At 45.9% G+C, this 25,562-nt stretch overlaps 1 protein-coding gene across 2 annotated transcripts in view; it reads left to right on the top strand.

Moving 5' to 3' along the window:
• The window catches only part of ANXA7 (annexin A7), an 835,753-nt gene that overhangs the window by 748,800 nt on the left and 61,391 nt on the right, over positions 1-25,562 (top strand). Inside the window, exon 11 of one of the 2 annotated variants that reach the window (XM_069610574.1) lies at positions 10,030-10,105. The exons of the other annotated variant lie outside the window; for it this stretch is intronic. Within the exon in view, the coding sequence (XP_069466675.1) occupies positions 10,030-10,105 (76 nt within the window). The remainder of the gene's footprint in view (positions 1-10,029; positions 10,106-25,562) is intronic. 2 annotated transcript variants of the gene reach the window in all.

The following is a 25,562-nucleotide window of genomic DNA, read 5'->3' as shown; positions in this document are numbered from 1 at the left end:
GGGAAAGTCGCCGGCCGAGCTCATGGTGAGATACCAACCCCGAACACGCATTCCCTGGTGGGAAGACTACACACCAGAAGAAGATACGGCCATCAGAGAACCAGACGCTGCAAAGAAGAGGCAGGCCATAGAGTGGGCCGACAGAAAGAGGAGATCAAAAGAACACCAACGAGAGGTAGGACAAACTGTCCTAGTCCGGCAAACTCAGAGTAAGAAAACAGACACGCACTACAGCCCAGAGCCTCGGATCATCGCAGCCATCAAAGGACCTATGATCACGGCGACCAGGGGACATCACCCGAAACTCCTTATTCCTTAAAGGAGAGTTCCGGGACTTTTTTTTTATTGTCCCTACGGGTCGGCCATGTGTTTGTAAGCATAAATCGGTAGATCGTAGGAAACTTTCCTATGGACCTTACCCGACTTTTCGCCCCTTATCGCACTCGAAATCAGCCTCCATTTTGTGATAATCCTATCATTCCGCCGCATCGAGCTGGCTCACCTGCCTTTGCGGCACTAAATCAAATCCCCCGCCCCTGAGCCTGACATCAGCAGACGCGTACTGCCCATTTCAAGCACGTCTCGTGTCAACAATCGCTGCGCCTCAGCTATTGACGTGTTGCCATGGAAATGGCAGGACGCCTCTTTCCCCAATAAGTATAAACAGACCGTTTCACAACATACAGCAGCAGATTTTCGATTCCATTCCTCTCTCTGTGTTACTTTGAGTATTCTGTGACTCGTTTCAGTGCTCTGGTCAGCTACCTTCGCCGCTTGTAGCCCGTGTGAACAGATACCAGTACCACCGCTATAAATTATTTTACTATCTTTACCGCACAATGGCCACAATAATGCCGTATATGTACGAGCCCGAGTACACCGAGGAAGAACTACTGGAAAGGCAAGCACGGGAAAACGATGGGGATTCGGACGGCAGTTGGGAGGACCAGTCAACGGATGAAGAGCCTGGACCATGTCGCATGGACGGCGTCTCCACCTGGTGCACGTGCAATCGGTGCGAGCTAATGCCAACTGAGGAGGAGAACTGCTGCTGCCGTGAAAATTCCGGGTGCTTGGCCTACATTTCGGAAAGCGAGCAAAGTCAGCAGGAAGGCGAGCAAAGTCCGCAATGCATCACCGAGCTGCCAGAGTTCAGGGAAGCCTGCCTCTCACGGACAGTGTTGAGGATGATGATGGTGCTTATGCACGAACTTCGTGGCACTGTTCGTCCGCGTAATCCGAGTAACGAGTAAGTATACTCTGTTTGTGATGTCAGTGATGCCACCACTATTTCATGGTCGTCTCCCACATATAAAATTACATTTACATATCATTGGAACGCATGTAAATTGGTTCCATATAGTGCATTTTCTAGATATAATTTTTTTCTAAGGAAAATGACATGTGTTACCTGAATCGACATTGATAAGAAAGTTTGGTCAGTTTAATACAGTTTGCATCTTTTTTTTTCACAGGTGGTACAGGCTGGTGGCCTATCGTTGCTTCACTTGGTGGCTTCACGGGAGGCTCGGACACCGCGTTCGGAGAGTAATACCTGCCTGTGCGGTACTTGCCATTAGACAACATTTCCCCAGTGACAGTGGACAATACCGCGGATTTTCCCTCGATGTGCTGCAACCTCAACTTTACAATGTGTAATGTTTATTATTTATGTTTAATTAAAATCTAAAATAAAGCCCAACATATATTTTAACAATGGTTGTTTTGATTTTTTAAATGAATCTAGTGTATATTCTCCTGGGAGGGTGAGGTATTTATAAACTCACCCCCCTGCCTTCCATGTAGTAGATCCTGCAGCCATCCTCTTACATTCAGTTAGATGGCCTCTCCTTGGTGAGGCCCTGCGGCAAACGGGTCTTGTCTGCACGACCACCGCCCCGATCCACCCCCCGCCTTATCAAAGGCAGTTCGCACCGGGGTACTTGAGCTGCTGGCAAGTGGAGCTGTCAGGGAGCGATAAAGGCCAAGAGGTGCCAAAGACCATGTACACTTCAAAGTGGTCTATAGAGCATGGGTTTGTTGTTCCCATGTCTACCTCCAGACCCCGTGTCTCCTGCCAAGCATCCCCCTCACGCTGGACGGCCCCCTGCAATCCACATAAGTGTGTCTCCATTCACGAGTCTTCCTGTGTCTTGTCTGCACGACCACCGCCCCGATCCACCCCCCGCCCTATCAAAGGCAGTTCGCACCGGGGTACTTGAGCTGCTGGCAAGTGGAGCTGTCAGGGAGCGATAAAGGCCAAGAGGTGCCAAAGACCATGTACACTTCAAAGTGGTCTATAGAGCATGGGTTTGTTGTTCCCATGTCTACCTCCAGACCCCGTGTCTCCTGCCAAGCATCCCCCTCACGCTGGACGGCCCCCTGCAATCCACATAAGTGTGTCTCCATTCACGAGTCTTCCTGTGTCTTGTCTGCACGACCACCGCCCCGATCCACCCCCCGCCCTATCAAAGGCAGTTCGCACCGGGGTACTTGAGCTGCTGGCAAGTGGAGCTGTCAGGGAGCGATAAAGGCCAAGAGGTACCAAAGACCATGTACACTTCAAAGTGGTCTATAGAGCATGGGTTTGTTGTTCCCATGTCTACCTCCAGACCCCGTGTCTCCTGCCAAGCATCCCCCTCACGCTGGACGGCCCCCTGCAATCCACATAATGCCACGACATATACACGTCATTCATTCACAAACACACCCCTGGTTCGAATTCTTTATAACCCACTTCATATTTCTAATGAGAACTTCTTTGCGCTTTGCTAGTCAACCCGTGAAGGTGCTGGTTATCTGCTCTTCGTCTCTGTGAACTTCCGTGACCACTTTGAGCAAACTCGTCAGTTTGCAACCTGTGAACTGCTCCCTGTTCTACGACAAGAAACTACTCTGATCCCTGCATCTAACTGTTTGTTCGTCAAGGTAAGTCCATGTACCATAATCATTTTGCGTCCAATTTTTTAATTTATATCTATTTGCTAGTAGTCATCAAATTGCATCCATGTTTTCTTTTCGTTCACGACAGTACATGCAAGGAACTAGTCACATGTTCTGAGTTTAGTCAAATTACTTTTTCTATTTTTTGAAAGTTATTGAAATACTTATCCGCATGTGAATAACGTGTATAGTTCCAAGAACCAAAACGGACCTTGCATTGAACCTTTTATGTGTCATTTACTGTTTTAACACATTGGTATTCATAGAGAATTGTTGATCTTTACTTTTCAGAACTTTCCATAATGCCTGCCTGTTCCATTGGCGGTTGCCCTTCGAAGACCCATAACAAATCTGAAGGTACTATAATGCATGTTTTCCCTAAGACAATAGATCAGATAAGAGAATGGGTCCGATATTGCGGATATCCAGCCTCTGAGCTAGAAAGTAGAGTCCTAGAAGTCTTTGCGGACAAGAGGGGTGATCGATACCGCATCTGCAGCAGGCACTTTAGCCCAGACATGTACTCCACATCATTGCTAATAAAGAAGAAAACACCGCGAGCGAGGCGAAAATTGCTCTCAACCGCTATTCCCACTCTATTCGTCCACATCCCTCCACTGGTGAGTCAAGTTTACGTATTTATCTCTCGGCCTTGCGGTAGTGTGTAGCATTAGCTAACAATAATTTCCCCATTTATGTATCCACTCAATATGAAGGCGGAAGATTCTCCATCCGTGTCGTTATTGCAGTCATCAGCCACTTCAAGCGCCTATCGGGTAATCTTACTTAGCTATTCTGACACTGACTTGTTTTAGGCATGTAAATCAATAGTTTTAATTGATCGTGTAATTATTTTACCTAATGGTACACCCTTGTACTCGTCCTCTAGTCTTTGTTTTCAGTTATAATTATTGTTATCCAAAATAATGCAAGTACTGTCTTTCAGGGAGATGCTGAGGAGTCCAACGCATTGACGACAACCGTAGATGTCACTCAGATGCTCGAGGTACGTTTCCGGACAGTTCCATCGATGGAGATCATCAGATCTTGCATTCTTGTAGCGTGATTGTTACACACAATGTTTCTTTCGTTTTTAGCCATTGATATGTCCTTCTGTCGTCGCCCTCCTATTTGTCTTCTTTTTTCAATATTGTGTTCATTACTAATGAAAGTCCTATGTTTCAGGGAGTCGATGGAGCATTAGTCCAAGTAGAAGGGGGAGCATGCAGTTACGGGTCGGCGCAACAGCTTGCAGAAGTGTGCACCGCAGTTACATCGTCCCTTGATGTTCTTATGCATTTCGAGGTATGGATACTGACAGCTCGATCAAGCGAAATCATATGACGTGATTACATCCGCTATACTTCCTTCTTTATTAACGCAAGTACTATGTTTCAGGGAGATGACGGAGCTTCTTCTACAAGAACATCACCCCTAGTAGTTGATGCAGATCTCTGGGTGGTGACACTTCCAACGATCGAGCAAATCGAATCATATTTACATATCCATTATTTATTTTAGACAACTGATCATTTGTGCAGGTCTATTTAGATGAGCCGTTGACGCCTGCTCAAAGTTTATGTTCTTTTTAACAAAATAGAAAAGCATACTAATGCAATTACTGTGTTTCAGGGAGTTGCTGAAGCGTCATCTTCAATAATATCATCAATGGAAGTCTATGCGGAGCCCGAGGTATGGATCTTGACAGTTCAATCTAACTAGATCAACAATGCGTGAACTATTGTCGTTTGAATGTTCTACACAATGCGTTCATTCGTGTTTTGCTATTGAGATGTACGTATGGGTATTGGTCCCCAAGTACATTTTGTGTTTTCAATATTATTATACATACTAATGAAAGTTCTATGTTTCAGGGAGTCGATGGAGCCTCAGTGAGTGATGGATGTGCTTATCATGAAAATATAGTCGTTGCAGCGCGAGAGGAAGTGGAGACATGCACACACGAGTCGGAGCAACAGCGTCCAGATGTTGAAGTTCGAGGCAAGAAAGTTTCAAAGAAAAGAAAGCAAAAGAAGGTTAGTGTCCTGTTCACTATATTATGTTGTCTTTCACTGTCAATAGTTCAATACTGTAAGTTGTGTTTAAACTGAACATCCCTTTTCTAATCTGTCCTCTAGTTGCGAGTGGGTGTAAGAACTAGATCTACACAGACAGTGAAGCGAACGAGAGATGTTGCTTGTCAAACCTTTTGGCAGGGACTTGAGACTGGAGATGCATCGTGCCAATGGGAAGAATATGAAGTGATTGACAACGGAGCTATACCACCACCAGCCATTGATAGTGAATGTCCTCCTGGTAGTTTGGATGCAGTCGGAGATCAATTCACAGAATCCACACCCGCAAAAAATAAGAGCGCGCGAAAGTTGAAGACATTGTTTTTTTCTCCCATCTCCGGACAAGGAACAGATGTTGCAATGGAAGAGAATGACGTGGACGACAATGAAACACCATCAATATCACTCAGCATAGCGGAAGACGATATCAGAGATTGTACCTTTCATGCGAGTGACATGTCCTCAACGTTACAGGCCGAACCAGCTGGGATGCAGAGTGACAGTATAAGGAAAGAGGCCAAATTCATTGTATTCGATAGCTGTTTGATGGATATTATTATGATGATGAAATGTGGGCATTCGGTTGGTGGGGAAGTATGTGGGGAGCCATTGATTAATGTGACTCGTGCAATTCGAGGCACTAACCTTAAAATACATGCCACCTGTACACAATATCATCCGTTCGCATGGTCTGCACAACCCATGCTGGGGCAACTGCCAGCAGGCAATCTACTTTGTGCAGCGGCCGCACTTTTTAGTGGTTCAAGTTTTAAAAAGTTACAGTATTTCTTTCAGTTTGTGGGAATCCATTTCATTGCGAAAAGTCAGTTCTACAAATACCAAACCGATTATCTATTTCCAGCCATCAGCGAAGCTTGGAGAATGGAAAAAATGTCAATGGAAAGTACATTCGCGGGCAAACGCTTCAGGCTAGCCGGTGATGGACAGTGCGACAGCCCAGGATTTTCAGCCAAGTACTGCACCTACCACTTTCAGGACATGGAAAGTAAGAAAATTGTGAGTTCGGTGGTCGTGCAGGTGTCACAAAGTACATCCTCAGTGGCCATGGAGAAAGTTGGCTTTGTAGCATCATTGCAAGAACTACAATCGCGGGGAATGGTGATCGACCTGATAGCCACGGACAGACACGTTTCAATTGCCAAGACAATGAGAGAAGAGTACAAAAATATAAATCACCAATTTGACGTATGGCATCTTGCAAAAACAATCAATAAAAAATTGTCGGCTGCAGGAAAAAAAAAAGATATGCAAGGTATTTCACAGTGGTCCAAGTCAATCAGCAACCATCTTTGGTGGAGCTCAAAAACATGTGAAGGGTCGTTGGAAATTCTACTGGAAAAATGGCGGTCAGTAATGTTGCACTGTAGCAACGTACATCGATGGTCGACAAATGAGCATTTCCACAAATGTGAACATGGCCATTTGTCCACAGAGGAGGCACGGAAGAAGAAGTGGTTGATTCCTTCATCACCCACTCACAAGGCCATTGAAAAGATTGTATTTGATAAAACTATAACAAGAGATTTGAGGGGACTCACGGAATTCTGCCACACAGGAGATTTGGAGGTGTTCCACAATATGTGCCTAAAGTACAGGCCCAAAAGATTGCATTTTGGCATGGAAGGCATGAAAAATCGGACTCTTCTAGCGGTCTTGGCACATAACCATAATGTTGGCCGTCAACAAAGTAGGACGACCGGAACTTTAGGGACGCTTCGCTACAATAAGGCCTTCACTAAAAGAAGTAAACAATGGGTGATCAAACCAGTGTTTGAGGATATGCAATATGAGTTTATTGAGAGACTTATCGTAGATGTCCTCGATAGGCACATACATGGAGTGGTGAACGAACCTATGCAGGGGACAACTGCATTGCCACCCAACATTGCCTCTGTTCCATGTCCACCTAAAGCAGAGCTCATTGAGAAATACACATCACGGTTTAAATGATTGTAATTTGATTGTCTGTTCTCTCGAGTCTCCTCATGTTGCAGGCCCATTGCAATTAAACCAAACAGTAATATAAATCATTTTTACAAAAATTATAGAATGTTTCCGTATTGCAAAAACATGGCCGACCCATAGGGACAATAAAAAAAAAGGCACGCAGACAAGATGTCCCTAAAACTAACTGCAGCTAACTAGAAATGTGTGCTCGCTCAAAGTGAAGGTCAGCTGCTTTGATGTTTTGCTCGGGTGGCGGAACGGCCCACGACCCAATATAAGGTTCTATTGTGATTTGACCTTGACAGGCCGGGACCATCCTGAAAGACTAAGAAAAGATAATGAATAAAATTTCAGAAACGAAACGATGAGCCACGTTCATTAGAAGAAGTAACGTCGGCAAAGAAGGAGTGGTGTTTCGGGTCTGCCCTACACAGAGACACAATGGAAAATGCAAATATAATGTAAGTAACTTTTGATGAGTTTATACCGCAATTTCATTACTATACAGTGGCTTTAAAGACGGGTTCAGTTGTACTTGTTCGTTCTATGTGGCATATTGTTTTCTACCGCGCACTATCTTGAGGAGAAACATCTGCTTTTACTGAAGCACCTCAAAACCTTCCTCTTTGCTTCTGCTTTCTCTCTCCCTCTCCCCTGCTACAACTGGTCCACTGTCTGCGACCTCAGTCCTGGGCCCTTCCACTCTCCACCTGCACTGCCTCCCTGTCAACCCCTGCACTGGGGGACTGTCTCAGTATCCTACAGCCCCCCCTTCCCAGCACTTGTTCTGCACTTACCTTGCACTTGCCACCAGCTGGCCCTATTTATTTATTATTTTATGCTACTTACCTTGTACTCCACTCCCCCCCCCCTCCATGCCTCGCCACGCCTTTAAACACTTGTGTACACCCAGTAGCGCTGTCCTCGCTATGAAATGAATAATTTTAATAAGGATCTGATGGTGAGACTAATTTCATTTTTTATGTTTTTAGGTACATCATTCACTACTGTCTGTGTCACGAGTACCAGACACCGGCGGACGGCTTCTACAGCCGCCAGTTGCTTCTCCGCGTGAACAACGTTACCACCCTGACCATTTTATGGGACGATCGCCAAGTACAAGTATGCCCTTATGCGGTACTAACGGTTAGATGCAACATACCTACCGTTGTGGTGGCCTAGTGCCTCGTTGTTGGAACAGCCATGCGATTATCAGTGCGACCGAAGAGCTTATTTTTATCGTAAACCAACACCCTGTGTACTGCACACGAACATCGCTTCCCTCAAGACGAACTAATTTGGATCGAGAGCAAAGAAAAATGCAAATCGCTGAATATTCTCTAAACATTTGATGTCCAATAAACGTACTTTGCCAAATGTACAATCTTGCCGTTTGCTTTTAAACCACGGTTTCACATTCCGAATTGTGGCGCTGTATTGTGAGATGCTCTAAGACCCTGTGTACAGCAAAGGACCATCGCGTTCCTCAATACGAACTTTTTGGAACGTGAGCAAATAAAAATGCAAATCGCTGAATATTCTCTAAACATTTGATGTCCAATAAACGTACTTTGCCAAATGTACAATCTTGCGGTTTGATTTCAAAGTACAGTTTCATATTCCGAATTGTGGCGCGCAGTATTGTGAGCTGATCTGTGTTGATTTCCGGGGTCTGTGTGGAGTCGCGTAGAAGACGCCTGGGCGCGTTTGCCTACGCAGCTCAGTCACGTCACGGATAGAGGCGGGGAATATGAATGTTTTGATAAAGTCTGTTTCAGGGGCGGGGGATTTGATTTAGTGCCGCAAAGGCAGGTGAGCCAGGTCGATGCGGCGGAATGATAGGATTATCACAAAATGGAGGCTGATTTCGAGTGCGATAAGGGGCGAAAAGTCGGGTAAGGTCCATAGGAAAGTTTCCTACGATCTACCGATTTATGCTTACAAACACATGGCCGACCCGTAGGGACAATAAAAAAAAAGTCCCGGAACTCTCCTTTAAGAGACTATGGGCCTCATTACAACCCAGGCGTTAAGGGGTTAACGGTGCCGTAAAAGGTGTTGGCGCCGTTAAACCCTTGGCACCTGATTACGAGGTCCCTTTGCGGGTTGCACTTTAACGCCTGCTTTTAGCAGGCGTTAAAAAAACAACCTGCAAAGGGACCGAGGAGCTAATTACGGCACTGTAACTTACGGTGCCGTAATTAGCGCCTTCCCCAGTCCCATTGAGCCCTATGGGGCAAAAATGGGAATGGGGAAGGGCCATGGCGGCATGGGAAATTACCGCCCCGCCAACCTTGGAATGGGGCGGTATTTCCCCATTCCACCATGGCGGACGCGTTACAACACCGGCACCAACCATGGTGCTAATAGCGCCGGGGTTGTAATGAGGGCCAATATCTTGAAGATCCAGAGAGACAAGAGACAGCGGTTGAAGACCCAAGCGGGGAAGACGAAACAGAACCCCCAGTTGAAGCGATTGGTGAAAGCAGGGAATCCCCAGGGAGACCCTTGAGAACAGTAAGGAGACGAGTGAGACTCATCGAACAGATGTAACCTGACTTTCATGTTAAGCAAGGGGGAGGTGTTGTACGTGGTTAAAAGGGACACGCACACACATGCACGCACACGCGCGCGGACAGGAGGGAAGTTAGTTACGATGTAGAAGGGAATAAAGAAAGTTAATAGGAATGGTGGCTCCGTGCATCTGTTACATGTATGGCTGCAGGTGAGTGTTCAGAGCCCCCCCCCCCCACAGAATGTGCCTTTGTTTTGTATCATTATAAACTTCTGAGTGTTTGACTAAAAAAAAAAAAAAAAAAAAAGATCTTGAATGTTTTTTTTTTTGTATGCAAAAATCGGATTACTTTTTTGAGTATTGGTGAAATACTTGGCCTTGATAGACTTAATTTTAGTGCTGAGAGGTCAGTTAGTTAATGCACATGTAGTTCTGCCTTTTTAGCTGTTTGTCTTGATTCACATTTTCTATGTTGAATACAAATATGTAGAATACAATAGTAGCTTATCTTTTTCTTTTGAATTTTAGATTGCCAACCGTGATCTGCTGAGCACCATTGGAAGGGAGTTTTCTGGCAGTGTTGAAAATGGTCTAAAGGCTATTGGTAGGATGAAAGCCATTAACATGTTTTTGCTATTTTACGAGAATTTTCATAAGACTTGTCGGTGGTGGTGACAGTATAATATGGTGCTTCTTAAATGTTATGCTTACGCTCGCATTCCTTTTCTGTCTGCTTTCCAGATTAGTCCTGCAAGATCTGGGGCACGAGTGTGTTTCCTTGCGCTATGATGCTGCACTAATGACGCTATAAGTAATGTTAAATTGCACTTTACATGGGAAAAACGGATAACCTTTTCCACCAACTTTTGACCGCCGCCATGAAAAATAGAAGGTTGGCACATGAAAACCTGCATTCCAAATGTGGAGGATGCTGTCATTTATAGAAAGCAATGATCAAAGAAGACATTTTACGTCTAATGAAAATCCAATGCAAAGAAACACATACTTTTATGGGAGGCATATTTTGAAATTGCTCACTTCGATTTTTGGCATACACCTAGCCCTGAAAGCGCAGGACTGGGGTATCTGTTTCCAAGACACTTGCCTTGCCCTTGAGCCATCTTCCCGGGCCGGCGTACATGGAACTTGTGCATGCTCCCACAATTTTCAAAATCAGATTAACCAAACTCGACATTCAATTTTTAAGTGTCCAGAATTGTATCCATTTTGTACCTGTGTAGTAATCTTAGTGAAACAATACAATTGAGGATATGAATGTCATCTAAAAATAGTCTATTCGCTAACATCCGTGTCATCTGTCTCAACCCGCTGCTAGCAGAGCAGATCCAACAGAAGAAATGCAGCAGAAACATAATCGGATACTATGAATAATTGTGCTTGTGCCAAAGGTTTTCGCATGCCCATGTGAACAGCACAGTACATCAAATCGGAGGAGAACAGAGAGCAGAGAGTGGATTGGGGTGCAGTGCACACCACGTGAAAAGATGAAAGGTGGGGCTTTTAACTGGATACCTGCGGACAATGGCCATTACATAAACTAACCTCAGAATATGCGTAAACACAAATAATACAGTGGGCCTCATTACAAGTTTGGTGGTATCTCTGTGGTAAATCTGCCGAGATACCACCAAATAGATTTACCGTTACCGCCAATTGGTCTGGCGGAATTACCGCTGAGTTACAAGTGGCGGTATGGCTGTGTTAGTCCCCATTCATGGAGAACAAAGGACTCATGGTGGATTTCAGCGGAATTAACGCTGGTGGTAATTCTGCCGAAAATGGCAGTATGGTGGCAGTGTGTTTATTTCTAGGGATTGGCAATCTGCTTGGATTCACATGCTATACATAGGACGCCATCTAGTGGTTGCCTTTGAGAATTACATGTTTTTGCGAATTCGATAAACGGTGCATTCCGATACACTATCCGTATTTTACATGCTCAGGGACACACGAAATTTCATGCCCCAACGTCCTCAGAATGTTTTTCTTCTGCCATCGTTTTGCAGCAACTTTGCGACAGAGAAGATTTTCAAGGCCAGCCAATGCAAGATTGTCTATTTCAGTGCCAGATTCTCATCTATCGACATTGGAAGTGGTAGCAATGATAGAGGGGGAGCAGTAGTAGCGAAAGGTAGTGGTAGAGAGGTGGTGGTGGTGGAAAGTAGTATTGGAGCTGTAAGGTAGTACTAGCATAGGAGTAGTAGGGGCAAGAAGGTAGCGTAGGAGGGAGGAGAAGAACAATGGCGGTAGTAGGAGATAGTGACAGTAGTGAGTGAAGGGAATGAGTGGCAGGAGGGGAGGTAATTTAAAAGGGGGGGACATAGAGAGGGGGAGTGTGAGATACGAGGAACAGCAGGCGAGTAGGAGGAGAATCCTGGGACCCAGCTAAGGGAGGGGAGAGAGAAAAAGAGAGACAGGCGGGGCAGAAGGAAGCACCATCCCGAACTCCCTAAAAATACTAAGTGGGCTGGTCAGGGAAAGTCTAGAAGGCCCTTAGGGAGTCAGAACTCCAGGGAACTTGAGGGCGACAGAGACGGCCCTAGCTCCAAATTCCCCAAAGACACTGTTACACCGTAAAGATCCCTTTTCAAGAACTGAGAGCAATTTGTTTGTCTGAAAACCTACAATAAACACCCTTGGCGTGTCAGACAGCTACCACGTTAGTTGTGGCTGACATCCCATCACACCAAGGACAATTATTGGTGTTCTGCGCATGTATATTGTTTGTGTTAGTTGGTTATTTACAAAGTGCAATATTAACTATTTGCAGATCTGTGCGTGTGTTTGCGTGAGATTTGATAGGACTTGCTTACTTAGCACTATTTCTGTAGAAACATAGAGCGGTAAATGGAGGAACCAGCGCTTGACCCTTGAATACAGGGTCGGATATGAACAGAACCTGCTTCAAGGAGGGAAAAGGGCAAGCCATAAAAACCCTCCAGAGGCTGGACAGGATGATCACAGAAGGAATATGGGGACTCCAGTCTGCTTGTGAAGGATGTAAGGTGGAGTTGAGGTAAGGGTCAGTAGCAAAGGTCACTGAAGATGGAGTAGTTGAAGGTAAGGCACTGTAGCGAGACAGGACCGAATGCAGAGAGGAAGGCCAGGTAGGAAGGAGGGAGAGTAGGAGAAGGAGCCGTCAAAGAATTCAGCAAAGGCACGAAAAACGGGAAGGCAAGGGGCTGTAAAGGGCAGGAACTAGAACAATAATAACAGCATCAGTGTGATGCTGGAAATGCATCGGAGGGACAGGGCCTCCGTATCCTTGTCCTTTACTGCTTTTTATCGTGTGTTCTGTCGTGTTTTCCGCGCAGGAGTTCGTGTGGGACTCCTGGCGGTGCAGCTCTCTCTCTTTTGGTTTGGTGAACAGACCCATGGGTTACCCTTATGGCACCCATGAGTAGGGGTACAACCCTGTGCCCCTAGTGTATGTTTTTGGGCACCTATGTGTGACCCACAGAGCAGAGTACGGGCTGGTGGCAGCTCCGTGCTGAAATGACTGGTGCCCTGAGCGCCTCCATTTTGGGATGCCCAGGCCCTGTCATTGGAATCGGTAGATTCCTGATGGAGACAAAATGGCCCCCATGGCCTCTTGCCTTCCATCACCTGTTACCCTGATCTTCCCGAAGTCCCGGGAAGCCCTGCCTCTGTCCCTTTCCCCCTGACTGGCTGTTGGGTGGAACCATATATGGTAGTGTGGGGAAGTGCCGACCAGACTGGCTGGAGCCTTCTCAACGACCGTATGTTGTGGGTGGGACCTGGGTGAATGGAGTGTGTGACGAATATACATTCTATGTTGTGACTGTCTAGTATCTGGTGTTTGACTCAATGGTTGAGACAGCCCTGCCCGAAACTAGTATGAATGCAGCTTGGAGTGTTGAATGGCTCGGTACTTGTCCCAATACACATAACTTGTTGTGAGTGTATGGAGAGAAGTGAATGGCCTGAATACCTTGTGTACCTGATTGGTTGCCTGCCTGCATGAATGCCTGTAGTCGTGATTGGATGCTTGAGTGCGTCCCAGCGGAATGAATGGGAGATCAACAGTATGGGGACCTCTCACTGCTAGGAATCGTGTTCAGAAGCTGAAGTGCACTACGACGAGTAACTGGAGTGAAGCTCAACCTTGAGCCCTGCTTGACGAGAAGAATTGCTGTTGCTCTCTGTCATGATTCCTGCCCCTCATGTCCCGTCCCTCCAAGATGTCAGGCTGGAGCCAGGCCACGATCACCTACATGGCCCTCAAGGGTCTCTCCATCCCTCCAAAGAACCACTTGGAGTCAGACTTGGCGCTTGTGGCACCAGACTCACTCACTCCCATAGGATAACATTGGGGATTGGACTTGTAGTGCATTGATGGGGACAAGATGGATGCCCCCACATATTTCGGTTCCCAGAACTGCATGTGCAGTCTAGTCTTTTGGGTGTGGTTCAGCCCAGAGACACCTGAGATACCCAGAGACTATTTAAGCCACGCCCAGGCTGAGAAACCTGCTTTGCGTTTTCTGCACCTGCAGCGTGACACTCACCGTGTTCGGATCGGTCTCCAGTAGGCCTGCATCTTCTTCTGCGCTCAGCTCCTGCAAGAACACCGTTAGGAACAGCCTTACCTTGCAGCACTTCTGCCCATCATTCATCGCTCCTTCTGTTCTGCGGGCATCTTCGGCGGTGTCTTTCCCATCCCGACACGCCGCTTCCTAAGCAAAAGGGAAAAGAACAGAAAAAAGGCATTAGTAAGCTTTCTGCAAATCTTTGCTTATTTTTAAATACTGTTCGAGCTTCAAACGCTTACCTGAATCCCAGCCGCTCTGGGGAAACTCCGTCTCCGGAACTTCTCATCCATCTGCAAGAGGGGAAAGACACTCCAGGTTAGCGTGGACTCTTGTCAGTGAAGTAACTAGGCAGCAATGAGCCCGCTTCAATCAACGCGCCCCTGCGCTGAAAGCAGGACGGAGAGCACACTATCCAAGAAAACAAGGTGAGCTGTGGATCAAAGGGAAGGGTTGGACCCCGGGAAAGAAAGAAGGGGTTCAAGCACACAGAGACAATAGGGAGTTAAACTCTACCAATCCTGTGTTTCAGGCCCAGTCTCAAGTCGAATAACCTCCAGGGAAGGGTTTGAGGTCGTAAGAGGTCAGAACAGGCTGAGTGACGTCCCCGTGGATACCAGGTGAGCGTTACACTCTCCTTCGCAATCTGAAAGCTGCTGTGCTTCAAGAACTGACCCAGAGAGGACCTGGTAAGGCGCCCTCTTCCCGAGCTACAAGGGACCATCGTGCACAGCTGATCTTTGCCTACGCTCCCTGGTAGACGGACCTTGGGCAGGCTGCTTACCCGATACGGGGATTGCTGCGGAACTCCAAGGAGAAACGCCCAGACTGTTGTCCGCCACTGTCGCCGACCGGAGCCACCGTGCTCCTGTTGCCTAAGAACTTAATTGATCCAAGGACACTCTTGTCTGCATCGTCACCGCTGTATCCTGCTGGAGAAGGCCAGACCATCGACACGCCGAGGAGCCTCCACCGGTGGGTTTCCCACCACCCAAAGACCACAGAGACGCCAACGACTCGATGCCCTTGCTGGGCCACAGTTATTAAACTCTTTGCGGTCCAGAACTATTGACACTAAGGTACCCCGCACGCCTCTTCCTTGCAGGACGTTTACGCTTCCCTGTCAACAAGCACCGCTAGGAACAACGCAGCCACCTCACCATCGTAGCTCGACCTGTTCTCCATCGGACGTTCGAACCATGACTCCTGACTGAAAGGGAGGACACGCAAGAAGGGTTGTCGATTTCCCCGACGCGGAATGCTACAACACCAAGGCACTTTGGGGTTGCAGAACTATTGGGAAGTCTAAGGGTGAACAACATATGGACTGGGATTGTATCTTTTTCTACAGGTTGCCCAGGTGGGGGGGATCTCCACACAGAGCTGTGTGTAACGGTAGTTACCAGTACTCTGCCTATTGCTCAGCCATCCTGCTTTCCTTCCTCTCTCTACTGCTGGTTTCCTCTTTATTTTGATCTGTGTGTCATTCTGACCGTATGCACTTTAATAAGATCGAGTAACGTTAGTGGTACCACTTTAGAACTGTACATATTTACCATTGTTGATTTTCGGAGCACAAAGTGAGTTATCGTGATCGTGTATATGACTTTGAATATTAATTATATAAAGACTGTGTTTTAACCGATACAGTGTGTGGACATTCCTTCGTGGGGGCTTGGGGACTACACTGTACTTAAGAACCAGCTCGCATCACCTCCCGAGAAGCTAGGCCTTGATTGCTTGACTACATTACCACAATAGAGAATCTTGGCAGGGGTCTCTGTGCCTCCGCTCTACCAAATAGAGAGCGGAAGTGCAGACCCCCCCCCCTCCGGTCTTTACAATCAGTACTCACAAAATTTGAGACACGCTGTGCCTGTGGTTCACGCTTGTTATGATCTGTTGCGAGCAGTGATGGGCGCCATCTTAGTGGAAGATTTGACCGCTGCCGAAACAACATAACGGAAGACACCACCGTCATGATAGCAACCAATGAGACAGCAATCTCACAGTATGTCCCTCCCAGGACTCGCACGGCCAGGCTTCCAGGGATGAAGCTGATGGAATCTTCTCACCAATCTGGGGGCATGTACGTGGCTTGCTCCCAGGAGCGTTCCGAAGGTTTGTACACTTCCCTATCGACCAAATACTGGAGACCACCTCTAAAAAAGCAAGAATCACAAATCCCATAAACCACGTTTTCAGGAGTGTCATCCAACAACACTGGAGGTGGTGCTGTCTTTGTATGTCCTTTCCTGGAAGGGTGGTAAGGCTTCAGAAACGAAGTATGAAAACCTGGCTGTATCCTTTGCAATGACGCAGGTAATGAAAGCCTAAAGGCCACAGGGTTGATGATTTTAGTGATGCAAAACGGTCCCAAGTACAATGGAGAACGTTTGGTAGGTTTCATTCTACGAGGTAGGTATTTGGTGGACAGCCAAACTTTGTCACCAGCAGATAGGAGGGCTGCAAGAAACAAGGTTTGTCAACATAACGTTTGATTTGTTCTCATGATCTTTGTAGCTGTATGAGAGTTGTTTTATGTCCTCCTTTGATAGTGGAGACGTGTTGATCGACAGAGGGTACTTGAGGAACAGCAATCTTAGGAACCGGAAAGGCCAATGGATGGTAACCATAGGTGCAGAAAAAGGGAGGCGAGTTGTTCGCAAATTCTGTGGTTCTAACAGGGCAACCCAGTCGTCTTGAATGGTAGCAGAAAAACAGAGGTATTGCTCCATGGCTTGGTTGTTTCTTTCTGTAAAACCGTTGCTTTGGGTGTAGTACCCTGAGGATAATGCACATTTGATGCCCAGACTGGAGCATACAAGAAATCAAAAACGGGACGTATACTGTGAACCCTGTCAGATATTATCACAGACGGTAGCCCGTGCAAACGGAATATCTCTCTAAGAAAGACACACACCATCTCTCTTGCGTTAGGTATTTTGGGTAAAGAAGTAAAATGTGCTTGTTTGGTACAGGTGTCCACTGTCACCATGATGTAAGTGTGTCCTTGAGATACTGGAAGATCTGTGTTGAAATCGGTAGAAATAATTTCCCACGGTCTGGAAGGAAGAACGGGTTGATAGTTTGCTTTGGACACAAACAAGGCATGTGGTAACATACTGACAAATGTCAGATCTTACTGCGGGCTACCAGAAATATCGACGACCTACATCTTGAGTGGTCATAACTCCTCGGTGACCCGTGCTCTTGCTGTCGTGACATAAGGTCATGACTTGTTGTAAATCAGTAGTTGGTATAAAGACCGGATTCCCTTTCATGAGTAATCCATCCTTCAACTGAAGTGATTTCTCCTTTGGGTTGTTTTGAAGAAAGACATGGGTGTTCTCCTTGAGTGTTTGAAGGAAGGTATTTTCATGCAAGACAATGGTATTCAGACAGAACATAGGCCCTTTTTGGCAGGTGCCGGGAACACGTGCACGTCTGCATGAAAAAGCGTCTGCTACATCATTTTCAGATCCTGTAATGTACGTGATGACAAACTGATATTGAGCAAAAAAGTAGGCCCATCATGCCTGTCGGCTGTTTTTGCATTCCATGTTCTGTAAGACTTTAAGGTTTTTGTGATCAGTCCGTACTTCAACAGGATACTGTGCCCCGAGTAACAAATGTCTCCATTCTTTGAATACCGTTTTGATGGCTAATAGTTATTTTTCCAGAACCATGTAGTTCTTTTCTCTAACAGAGTGTGAGACAGATACGCGATGGGGTGTTCCAGTTTATCACTATGTTCTTGTAATGCACAGCACCTAAGGAGTCCTCAGAAGCGTCCGCTTCAACGATGGAAGGTCTTTTTTGATTGTTCGGTTGAACAAAAATAGGAGCAGTATTGAAGGATCTTTTCAAAGCACAGAAGGCAGAATCTTGTAGCCCTTTCCATTCAAAAGGGATATTTTTCTTCAAAAGGCGTGTGATGGGCAAGACTAAGGTAGCATGCTGATCAATGAGTCTGCGATAAAAATTACACAGTCAAAGAAAAAGTTGGATCTGCTTTATGGATAGGGGAATAGGCCAATCAAGTATAGAGCTGATCTTTCTTTGGTCCATTTGTATCCGTTCCGGTGTGAGTATATAACCGGGTATGGAACATTGGTTGCAGAAAAGAGGCATTTTTCTGGTTTAACCAGAAGTTGGTGTTTCCGAGGTCTGGAAAGGACCTCTTTAACATGAGTTATGACTGCTCATGGGATCGGAATAAATGAGGATGTCCTCCAGGTATATAATCACTGTCTGGAAAAGCAGGTCAGCAAATATGTGGTCAAAAAATCGTTGAAACACAGAAGAAGCATTGGTTAGACCAAACAGCATTGCATTAACTTGCACTCGTAATGGCCAAAGGGGGTTCTAAATGCAGTTTTGCACTTGTCACCCTTTCGTTTCTGTATAAGATGGTAGACTCCCCGAAGGTCTAATTTCATAAAAATTACTGCTCCTCTAACCGCTTCTAAGATGACGTGGATGAGTAGTAATGGATACTTGTCTTTGATGGTAATGGCATTTAGACCCCTATAATCAAGGCGTGGACGCAACTCCTGCCAATCTTTTTTTCGGAACGAAGAAGAGAGAGGCCCCCACAAGGTGCGTTGGATTGGTTTATCAAACCGCTTTGTAAATTCTTCTGGAGTTATTCTTTTAGGGCCTTTTTCTCAGTTTCCAATAGTACAAACATTCTGCAGAAGGGAAGGAATGCCCCAGGTTGCAATTCAATGGCACAGTCATATGCATGATGTGACGGGAGGATCTGAATAGATTGTTACCTGAAGATGTCGATGTATTCTTGATATTCTGGAGCTACTAAGGAGATATTCCCAATTGTAAGACGTGAAGACCCATGATCAGTAGAGATTACTTGGTCAGAATGATCGTTCTGGTCATGTTGGTAATAGCGTTCTTTACAGTAAGGAGAATCCAGGTGCACAACATGCTCCGTCCAATCAATGGCAGGGTTGTGCAATTGCAGCCAAGTGATTCCCAAGACGAGCGGATAGTGTGCAGCCATGATTAGATCAAACACGAAAGACTGTCTGTGGTTGTTGATTGTCAAATAAATAGGTATGGTGTGGGCAGTAATGGGTCCAGAACGGAGTGGAGTTCTGTCTATCCCCTCTACAGGCTGAGATACATCTTTTTCTTTCCAGGGTATTTCATGTTTTTGGGCCCATTAGTTGTACATGAACAGCCCCGGCTGCATCGCAGTCTGTGGGCCATAGTTTCTATGTTGGCTGATGGAGTTTCCAATTTTAACCTGCAAAACCACAAACAACGCTGCTAAATTGTTGGCAGTACAGAGGGGTTTGTAGGGACAATTCGTGTCAACATCCCAACCCATATTCCCTTCTTTGGGCGGGGTTTCTCGTTTCCCTGACGCCTTGGAAGTCCTACTGGACAATCACGAAGATGATGTGATGCTGATGCACAATACATGCATAAACGTGTCTTTCCTTCGTTTCCGTTCTCCGTCAGAGAAGGGGCCCCTTCATGTTCTTACTTGCATGGGTTCAGGTGTACGATTCTCTCCAATTAAATAACGCTGTCCGAGGTAACCAGATTTTTTCCTTTCTGTTCTTCTTTCAAGCATCCGATAATCTGTAGAACAGGAGCCATCGACTCTGAGGAAGTTCATCATTCAGGCCCCTCCTGAACAGTGTGAATTGTGCTGACGCAGGCCATCCAGATTAATTTGCTAACTGTTTACACCTGGTCACATAAGCCGCGATATCCGATGACCCCCTGCGTGAAATCCAGTAAGGATTCTTGTGCCGTCTAAGCATGCTCTGGTCTTCCAAATGTTTCCTTCAAGGTGATTACTGGACTATCTGCTGAAACCAGAGTGGTGGCCCATGCAAGAGCACTCTTGGTTAGGTTGGACACAATGAATCCTATTTTGGCTCTATCGGAGAAGAATGATCGAAGACAAAAGGAAAAATACACAGCGCAGGCATTAAAGACCTGCATATTCTTTGGACTCAAATTTCTCCTTATTAGGGGAGGATACAGGAGGCTCTACACCCAAAGTTTCTCTTGCAGCCATGATTTGACACACAGTGGCATTCTTTGCTTTTAAGGCTTGTACCGCCTAAGACAAGGACAGCATCGCATTGACGAGATCTTGTATCTGTGCCATTTTGCAAGACGCAAACGTATAGTTTTCCGATGCTAAACGGTGACGATATTTATCAAAGTTGTGTTAAAGATATGCATGCTGCGATCTTGCTTCTTTGAGGCCAGTGAAATGGCAAAGAAATCAGTTTTTCAACAGAACATGGGAGCTCCTGAGAATGCTATATCGCGGGGATGGTCTAGTGAGGGCCAAGGGAGGTAAAGAGGGGCTCTCTTCCTGAGACTCCTCTAACTCTTCTGACTCTTCAACAATATTAGAGTTAGACTCTGAATCATCATCCTCATCATCATTTTCCACATTTCCTGGGATAGTAGGTGTGACAGGCCTACTACCCAGACTTTGATTATTCTACAATCTTGCAATTAGTTAATTTTTCTTTCTTTTGACAGGGAGAGACCTGACTTTACACATTTCTTTCAGTTGCTCTAATGTTAAAATGATCAGGGCTTCCTGTCTGAAGTCATCCATATCTGGCATTTTACAATTGCTTTTCTAGTGGAGCTCAGCCTTGTGAAGGTTTTAAGTTGAACAAAAGTAAAGCAAACTCTCAGTGTAACAACTCTACAGTATATCCCACCACTGCCGCCAGTGTTAGGCAATGTTTGAATGCAGTACCCTCTGGGAACACTACAAACAACTATGACTACAGGAATAGGCAACCCAACCTTTGGTATAAGCTTGTACTACACAGTTTTGGTAGTGTGCTGAGCAGACATGCTTATCTCAAGAGGGGAAATGTGAGCAGTAGTGGAGTTACACAAAGGGTCACAGTTACAGGTATTCAAATAAACTCCTACACTCAAGATTTCTTGCATAAACAATTATTAATTTATCAGTCAGTTATAAAGCCTTCTTTGGATGGGCTCAATATAGTAGTAACACACAAATACACTTCAGTACTGTACACTGAGTGTCTGAATCAGAAAAGACCCTTTTGGGATTGCCCACAGACGTAACCTACACCCACAGGTGACTTCAATAACTAGGGTGCTGGGGACATTAGTATCTTACTGTTGGCATTCAGAATAGTCTTAAAAGTTGGTTAAAGGCAAAGGTTATTAGAATACAAGAGAACACACATTTCTTAAGCAGGGCAGAACACTTTTAGATCCTCTTAGAAGAGTCATACAATTCAATAGGCTAAGCCAAAGTCAATGGGCACATGTCTTGGATTGGATGAAGCACCTCTGATAAGTAAATGGAAAAGTCTTTGCACAAGTTCTTAGGAGTCTTTGATGAAAAGAAGAATCAAATGGAGGGCCACAAGCTGATTAGACTTGTGAGTTGTGGAAGTTACAAGCACTTCTACAGCAAGAGGTAAGTTCTCTTAGACTTGTTTTACAGTACCTTAGAAATGAAGAAAAGATGCAGGTGATGACTTCTGTTCCTGTGCAGCTCTGCAGATCTCTTTTTTCCTGGGCCTCAGTCGTGGGGACAAGAGGGAGGACGTCAGGGGACTCTTGCAGTGCACTGGGACGGTCAAAACTAGCAACCAGCAAACTTCACTTTCAGTGGCTGTTTCGCGTTTCAGCTCCTCACGACTACCGCAAATAGCAACAATGCGGTTCCTGGCTGTTGAGGTGGGCTTTCCTTGCTTCTGGGGTCCTGAACTCTGTTGAGGTGGCTCAGGCTTGGTTAGTCCTGCTTCTGCAGAGTCCAGAGATCGTCCAAAAGCTCCAGACCAGCTTAAAAGCAACACACAGAATCTGGTGTTCCTCTCCCTGGCTCTACGGTTTTCAGCAGCAACTCTGTGGAAATTCAACCAGCTCCGAGATGGATGTCCAGGTGGCTTACTTTGGAGTTGATTGGTCCAACCAACTCAAGGGAGAAGTCGTCCTTGCAGGGGCTTCTCTGTCGATGCGTACTTGGCGTTTCGGCACTGCAGCAGGGCTTCACTGGGCAAACCAACGGTCCAGGAGTTGCAACAAGCGTCCTCTTCAAGTTCTTATTTGGTTCCTTCGTCCAGTGGTAGACAATGTCTTCCAAGCCAAAAGACTGGACCTTTATTCAGTTCTCTCCCATTCATTCCAGCCTAGCTGTCGCTCACCCAGCAGGGTGGCTGTCTCCTTGCCGGACAGTCAGCCAGCCAGTCACCACAGAATGCATTTGGGTCTCCTAGGAGACTAAGCACAGGGAGTTTCGGGCACCTCCCTCACTTCCTGTCTACCCCAGACACTCTGAAGCCAGAGGCGGGTTTCACTCCTGAAGCCCGCCAAAGGTGAAATGAACAAAGAGACCAAACCTGGTTTGGCACGCAGAGAAAATCTCTAGAAAGACCTTTCCACAAAGAACTGGAGAAAAAAGAAGACCTGGGCCATTTTGTCAAAGATGGCTCTGTGCCATTTTGAAAAAGATGGCTCCCGCCGTTGCTTTACCGGAGCCGCGAACACAGCTTGCGGTAAATGCAAACCATGGAGTTCAAACGAAACCACTGCCACCAGCCATTCAGTGAGGAAAGGGTAACATAAAAAAGTTACATGAGGATCTAGACATTGGGGATACTAAGTAACCCCTCCAGCACTCTATTTTAAGATAGTGTGTGCTGGGTCTAGAAAGTTACAATGGTAAGTAAAGTCAATTTCACTTTACTGCTCTGGGAAACAGTAGTTTATCCGAGAGGAAGGTATTTAAACCTTGTGGAAATCTGAAAGACTTCCCTGTGCCACTGCACTGAAGGTGCTGAAGGTCGGGTGACACAACGTAAAAGATGATGCATATGGAGGTTGTCAGGGTCTCGCTCTCTCCAGGTTAAAAAAAGCAAGTCCTCAATATCCAGCAAAGTTGCTGGGGGGGGGTCCCTAAGGTGGAGAGAATTAGCAAATTTCTGAGAATTCTCCTTAACATCTACATACTGCTTCACAGCAATAAATCTCACTGAGACACCTACTCAGCTTACACCGTATGAGCTTTGCTCATATAATTTGAAGATTAGATATTGTATAAAGTACATGTTACTGTATGTTTATAAGGATATTGCAAGTCACTGAGGAATTCAGCGACCAAATAGAGGAACGAGGGAGAAGGTAGATTTCCTTTATTAGGTCTTGGAAGTCCAAATTGATTTGCAGTGTCCTTATGTACAGTAGGGCGCATTTTATTCCTTAACATTCATGGTTTCACAGATGGCCTCATGAATTCATCAATTCCCTTAGATCTTTTCAAGGGTTTTAGTAGCAATATTAGCAGTTTGCTGATATTGATAAGTACTTAAAAAACAGTACAACCAGAGTGGATGGTGAACTATTTCATAGTTGCCTCCACCGTATTATATTACTTGAATAGTGTATATAAAATGAGGGGTGTCCTGCAGTGTAACCTGTAGCAGTGGATATCTTTATTTAATACCGTTATCAGAATTCATGAGAAAGCAGAGTTACTACAGTACCTTTCACACTGGACAAATTCCACATTGTGATTTCTTCTGTAAAACTAGTTAATTCAATACTCCTACGTCATGTCCCCTTTCCTCCATACTCCATGGGTGTCCCTGCACATGGACTGTACCGTAACCATTTTGCCCTGCAAAAAATTCTGCTTTTCCTATTTAATGTACAGTGCGCAGTGGGCAGGCTGCAAGTGTGACCCCACCCAGCAGACCCGGGCACCTCATCCTTTTTTCCGCACTGATAACTGACGTGCCAGTACCGCATTGCTTTTTTTTTGCTGCATAGCAGCCTTTTCCCCATACTTTTCAAACGTCTTTGGCACCTCGTTCACCAGCGTATGTCAGTCACATACAGTTTTACTTGGTGGTCCTCTTGCGAGCATTCCTTCTGGGCTGCGGATCCCCATTCTCTTTGTTTGTAGTTTCTCCGACCTGAACACGAGTGGGGCACTTGTGTAGTGTGCAATGCTCTTACACTGGGGTCGCTGAAGAACCGGCTTTCCAGATGGAGAGAAATGTTCTTGTGGTCGCCTCCAGATAATCTTAAAGCCTTGACCAGTCGCAAGTCAAAGACCATCAATCAGGTAAGTCCACTTTTTCCTCTCCGCCTCAGTCGGGCGACTCCTTTCCAAGGTGTTCCTCTGCTGAAAGGGTTATTTGTGATCCTGAATACCAGTTTGTGTCCTGAGGCCTGCATGCACCTAGGCTTCCACAGATCCTCCCAGGTGAACAGTTGAGGGAGCTCAGCTGCCTCTTATCGGACCTCGGTTCGAGAGGCATGACTGCTCTATTACCAGGCCTAGCCCTGGGTGCCACTTATACTCATTCAGACTACTGGGCGAAAGCGAGAGGGCGCCAGACCTACCGGAGGGATCTCTGAGGTCTCTCATATCACTGAGCCAAGTCTCGAGGGCCAGCATAGACCTAAGGTTCAGGGCCTTGCGTGGGGCATAAAGACTCTGGCTATTCCCCTGAAAGGTACCACAGAAATGTCTTAAGGTTGTTCAATAACACTGGGGCCCCTATCTGATGAGTCTAATGTTTCTATAGCCTTGTCTCCTTTAGAGACATGACAGGCTCTCCACACAGACTACATGGGACACCTCATCCCCCACGCATTCTGTCAGGTTATACGGGTGGGAGATCATCACATTAGAGTTCCTCAGGGGAGAGGCCTTTAGTAGCTACATGGACCCCTTCAGCAGCGGCACAACCTTCTGCCCCATAGGCCCCTCAAGCACATGTGGCATGTGTAAGGGAGGCATGGTATCACAAGTATGACACTGACACCAAAGGTACAATTTGGAAAAACTCCTACTTTGCCCTATTGCTAAAATGGGAGTAGTCTAAACCATCAAATAATAAATAAAACAGTCCTAGTTGAGCCTGTCAAATCAAAATGGCCTATACTAACAAAAACCTAATGCCTGACCTATATCTTGTACAAAAAGTGTAAAAAGGAGAATAGGTATGCAAAAGAAAGTCAGTGTTCAAATATAAAGAATAAATGTGGCTAAGTCAGCTCTTCTCCCCACGTTGGACAGCACGAAGTAAGGCGGTCCCTCCAGGGCACTTAATACAAAGGCAGTTCAAGACGTGAATCGAGGCGTGCCTGGCTTTCCACGTTAAAGTCTTTCCAATTTCCAAAACCCAGTTCACCAAAAAGTTCACATTGGTTCCCCTCTTTCGGGGTCAGACCTTTTAAAGCAAAGCAAAACACTTGCAGGGGTTCTCTTCCCCAAGCTTAATTCACCTTCTTTTAGGGGTTCCCTTGCCCTAACTTATTACACCTTTCTGTCTCCCTCAGTCGGGCTCGATCCGTATTTGCCCTAGTGCTTCCTGGTCTGGGTAGTTCACTGTATTATACACCAGTCACGCTCCCCTTTTCAAAGTCAATTTCATACACTTTACCGCTACAATCTTTTCACCTTTCACAGAGACTTTCGAGTGGGTTACTTCC

This window comes from Ambystoma mexicanum, chromosome 8 (genome assembly GCF_040938575.1).
Source record: "Ambystoma mexicanum isolate Mex_15411 chromosome 8, UKY_AmexF1_1, whole genome shotgun sequence".
NCBI lineage: Eukaryota > Metazoa > Chordata > Amphibia > Caudata > Ambystomatidae > Ambystoma > Ambystoma mexicanum.
Note: the sequence above shows the minus strand (reverse complement) of the source record. Positions and strands in the feature narration are given on the sequence as shown.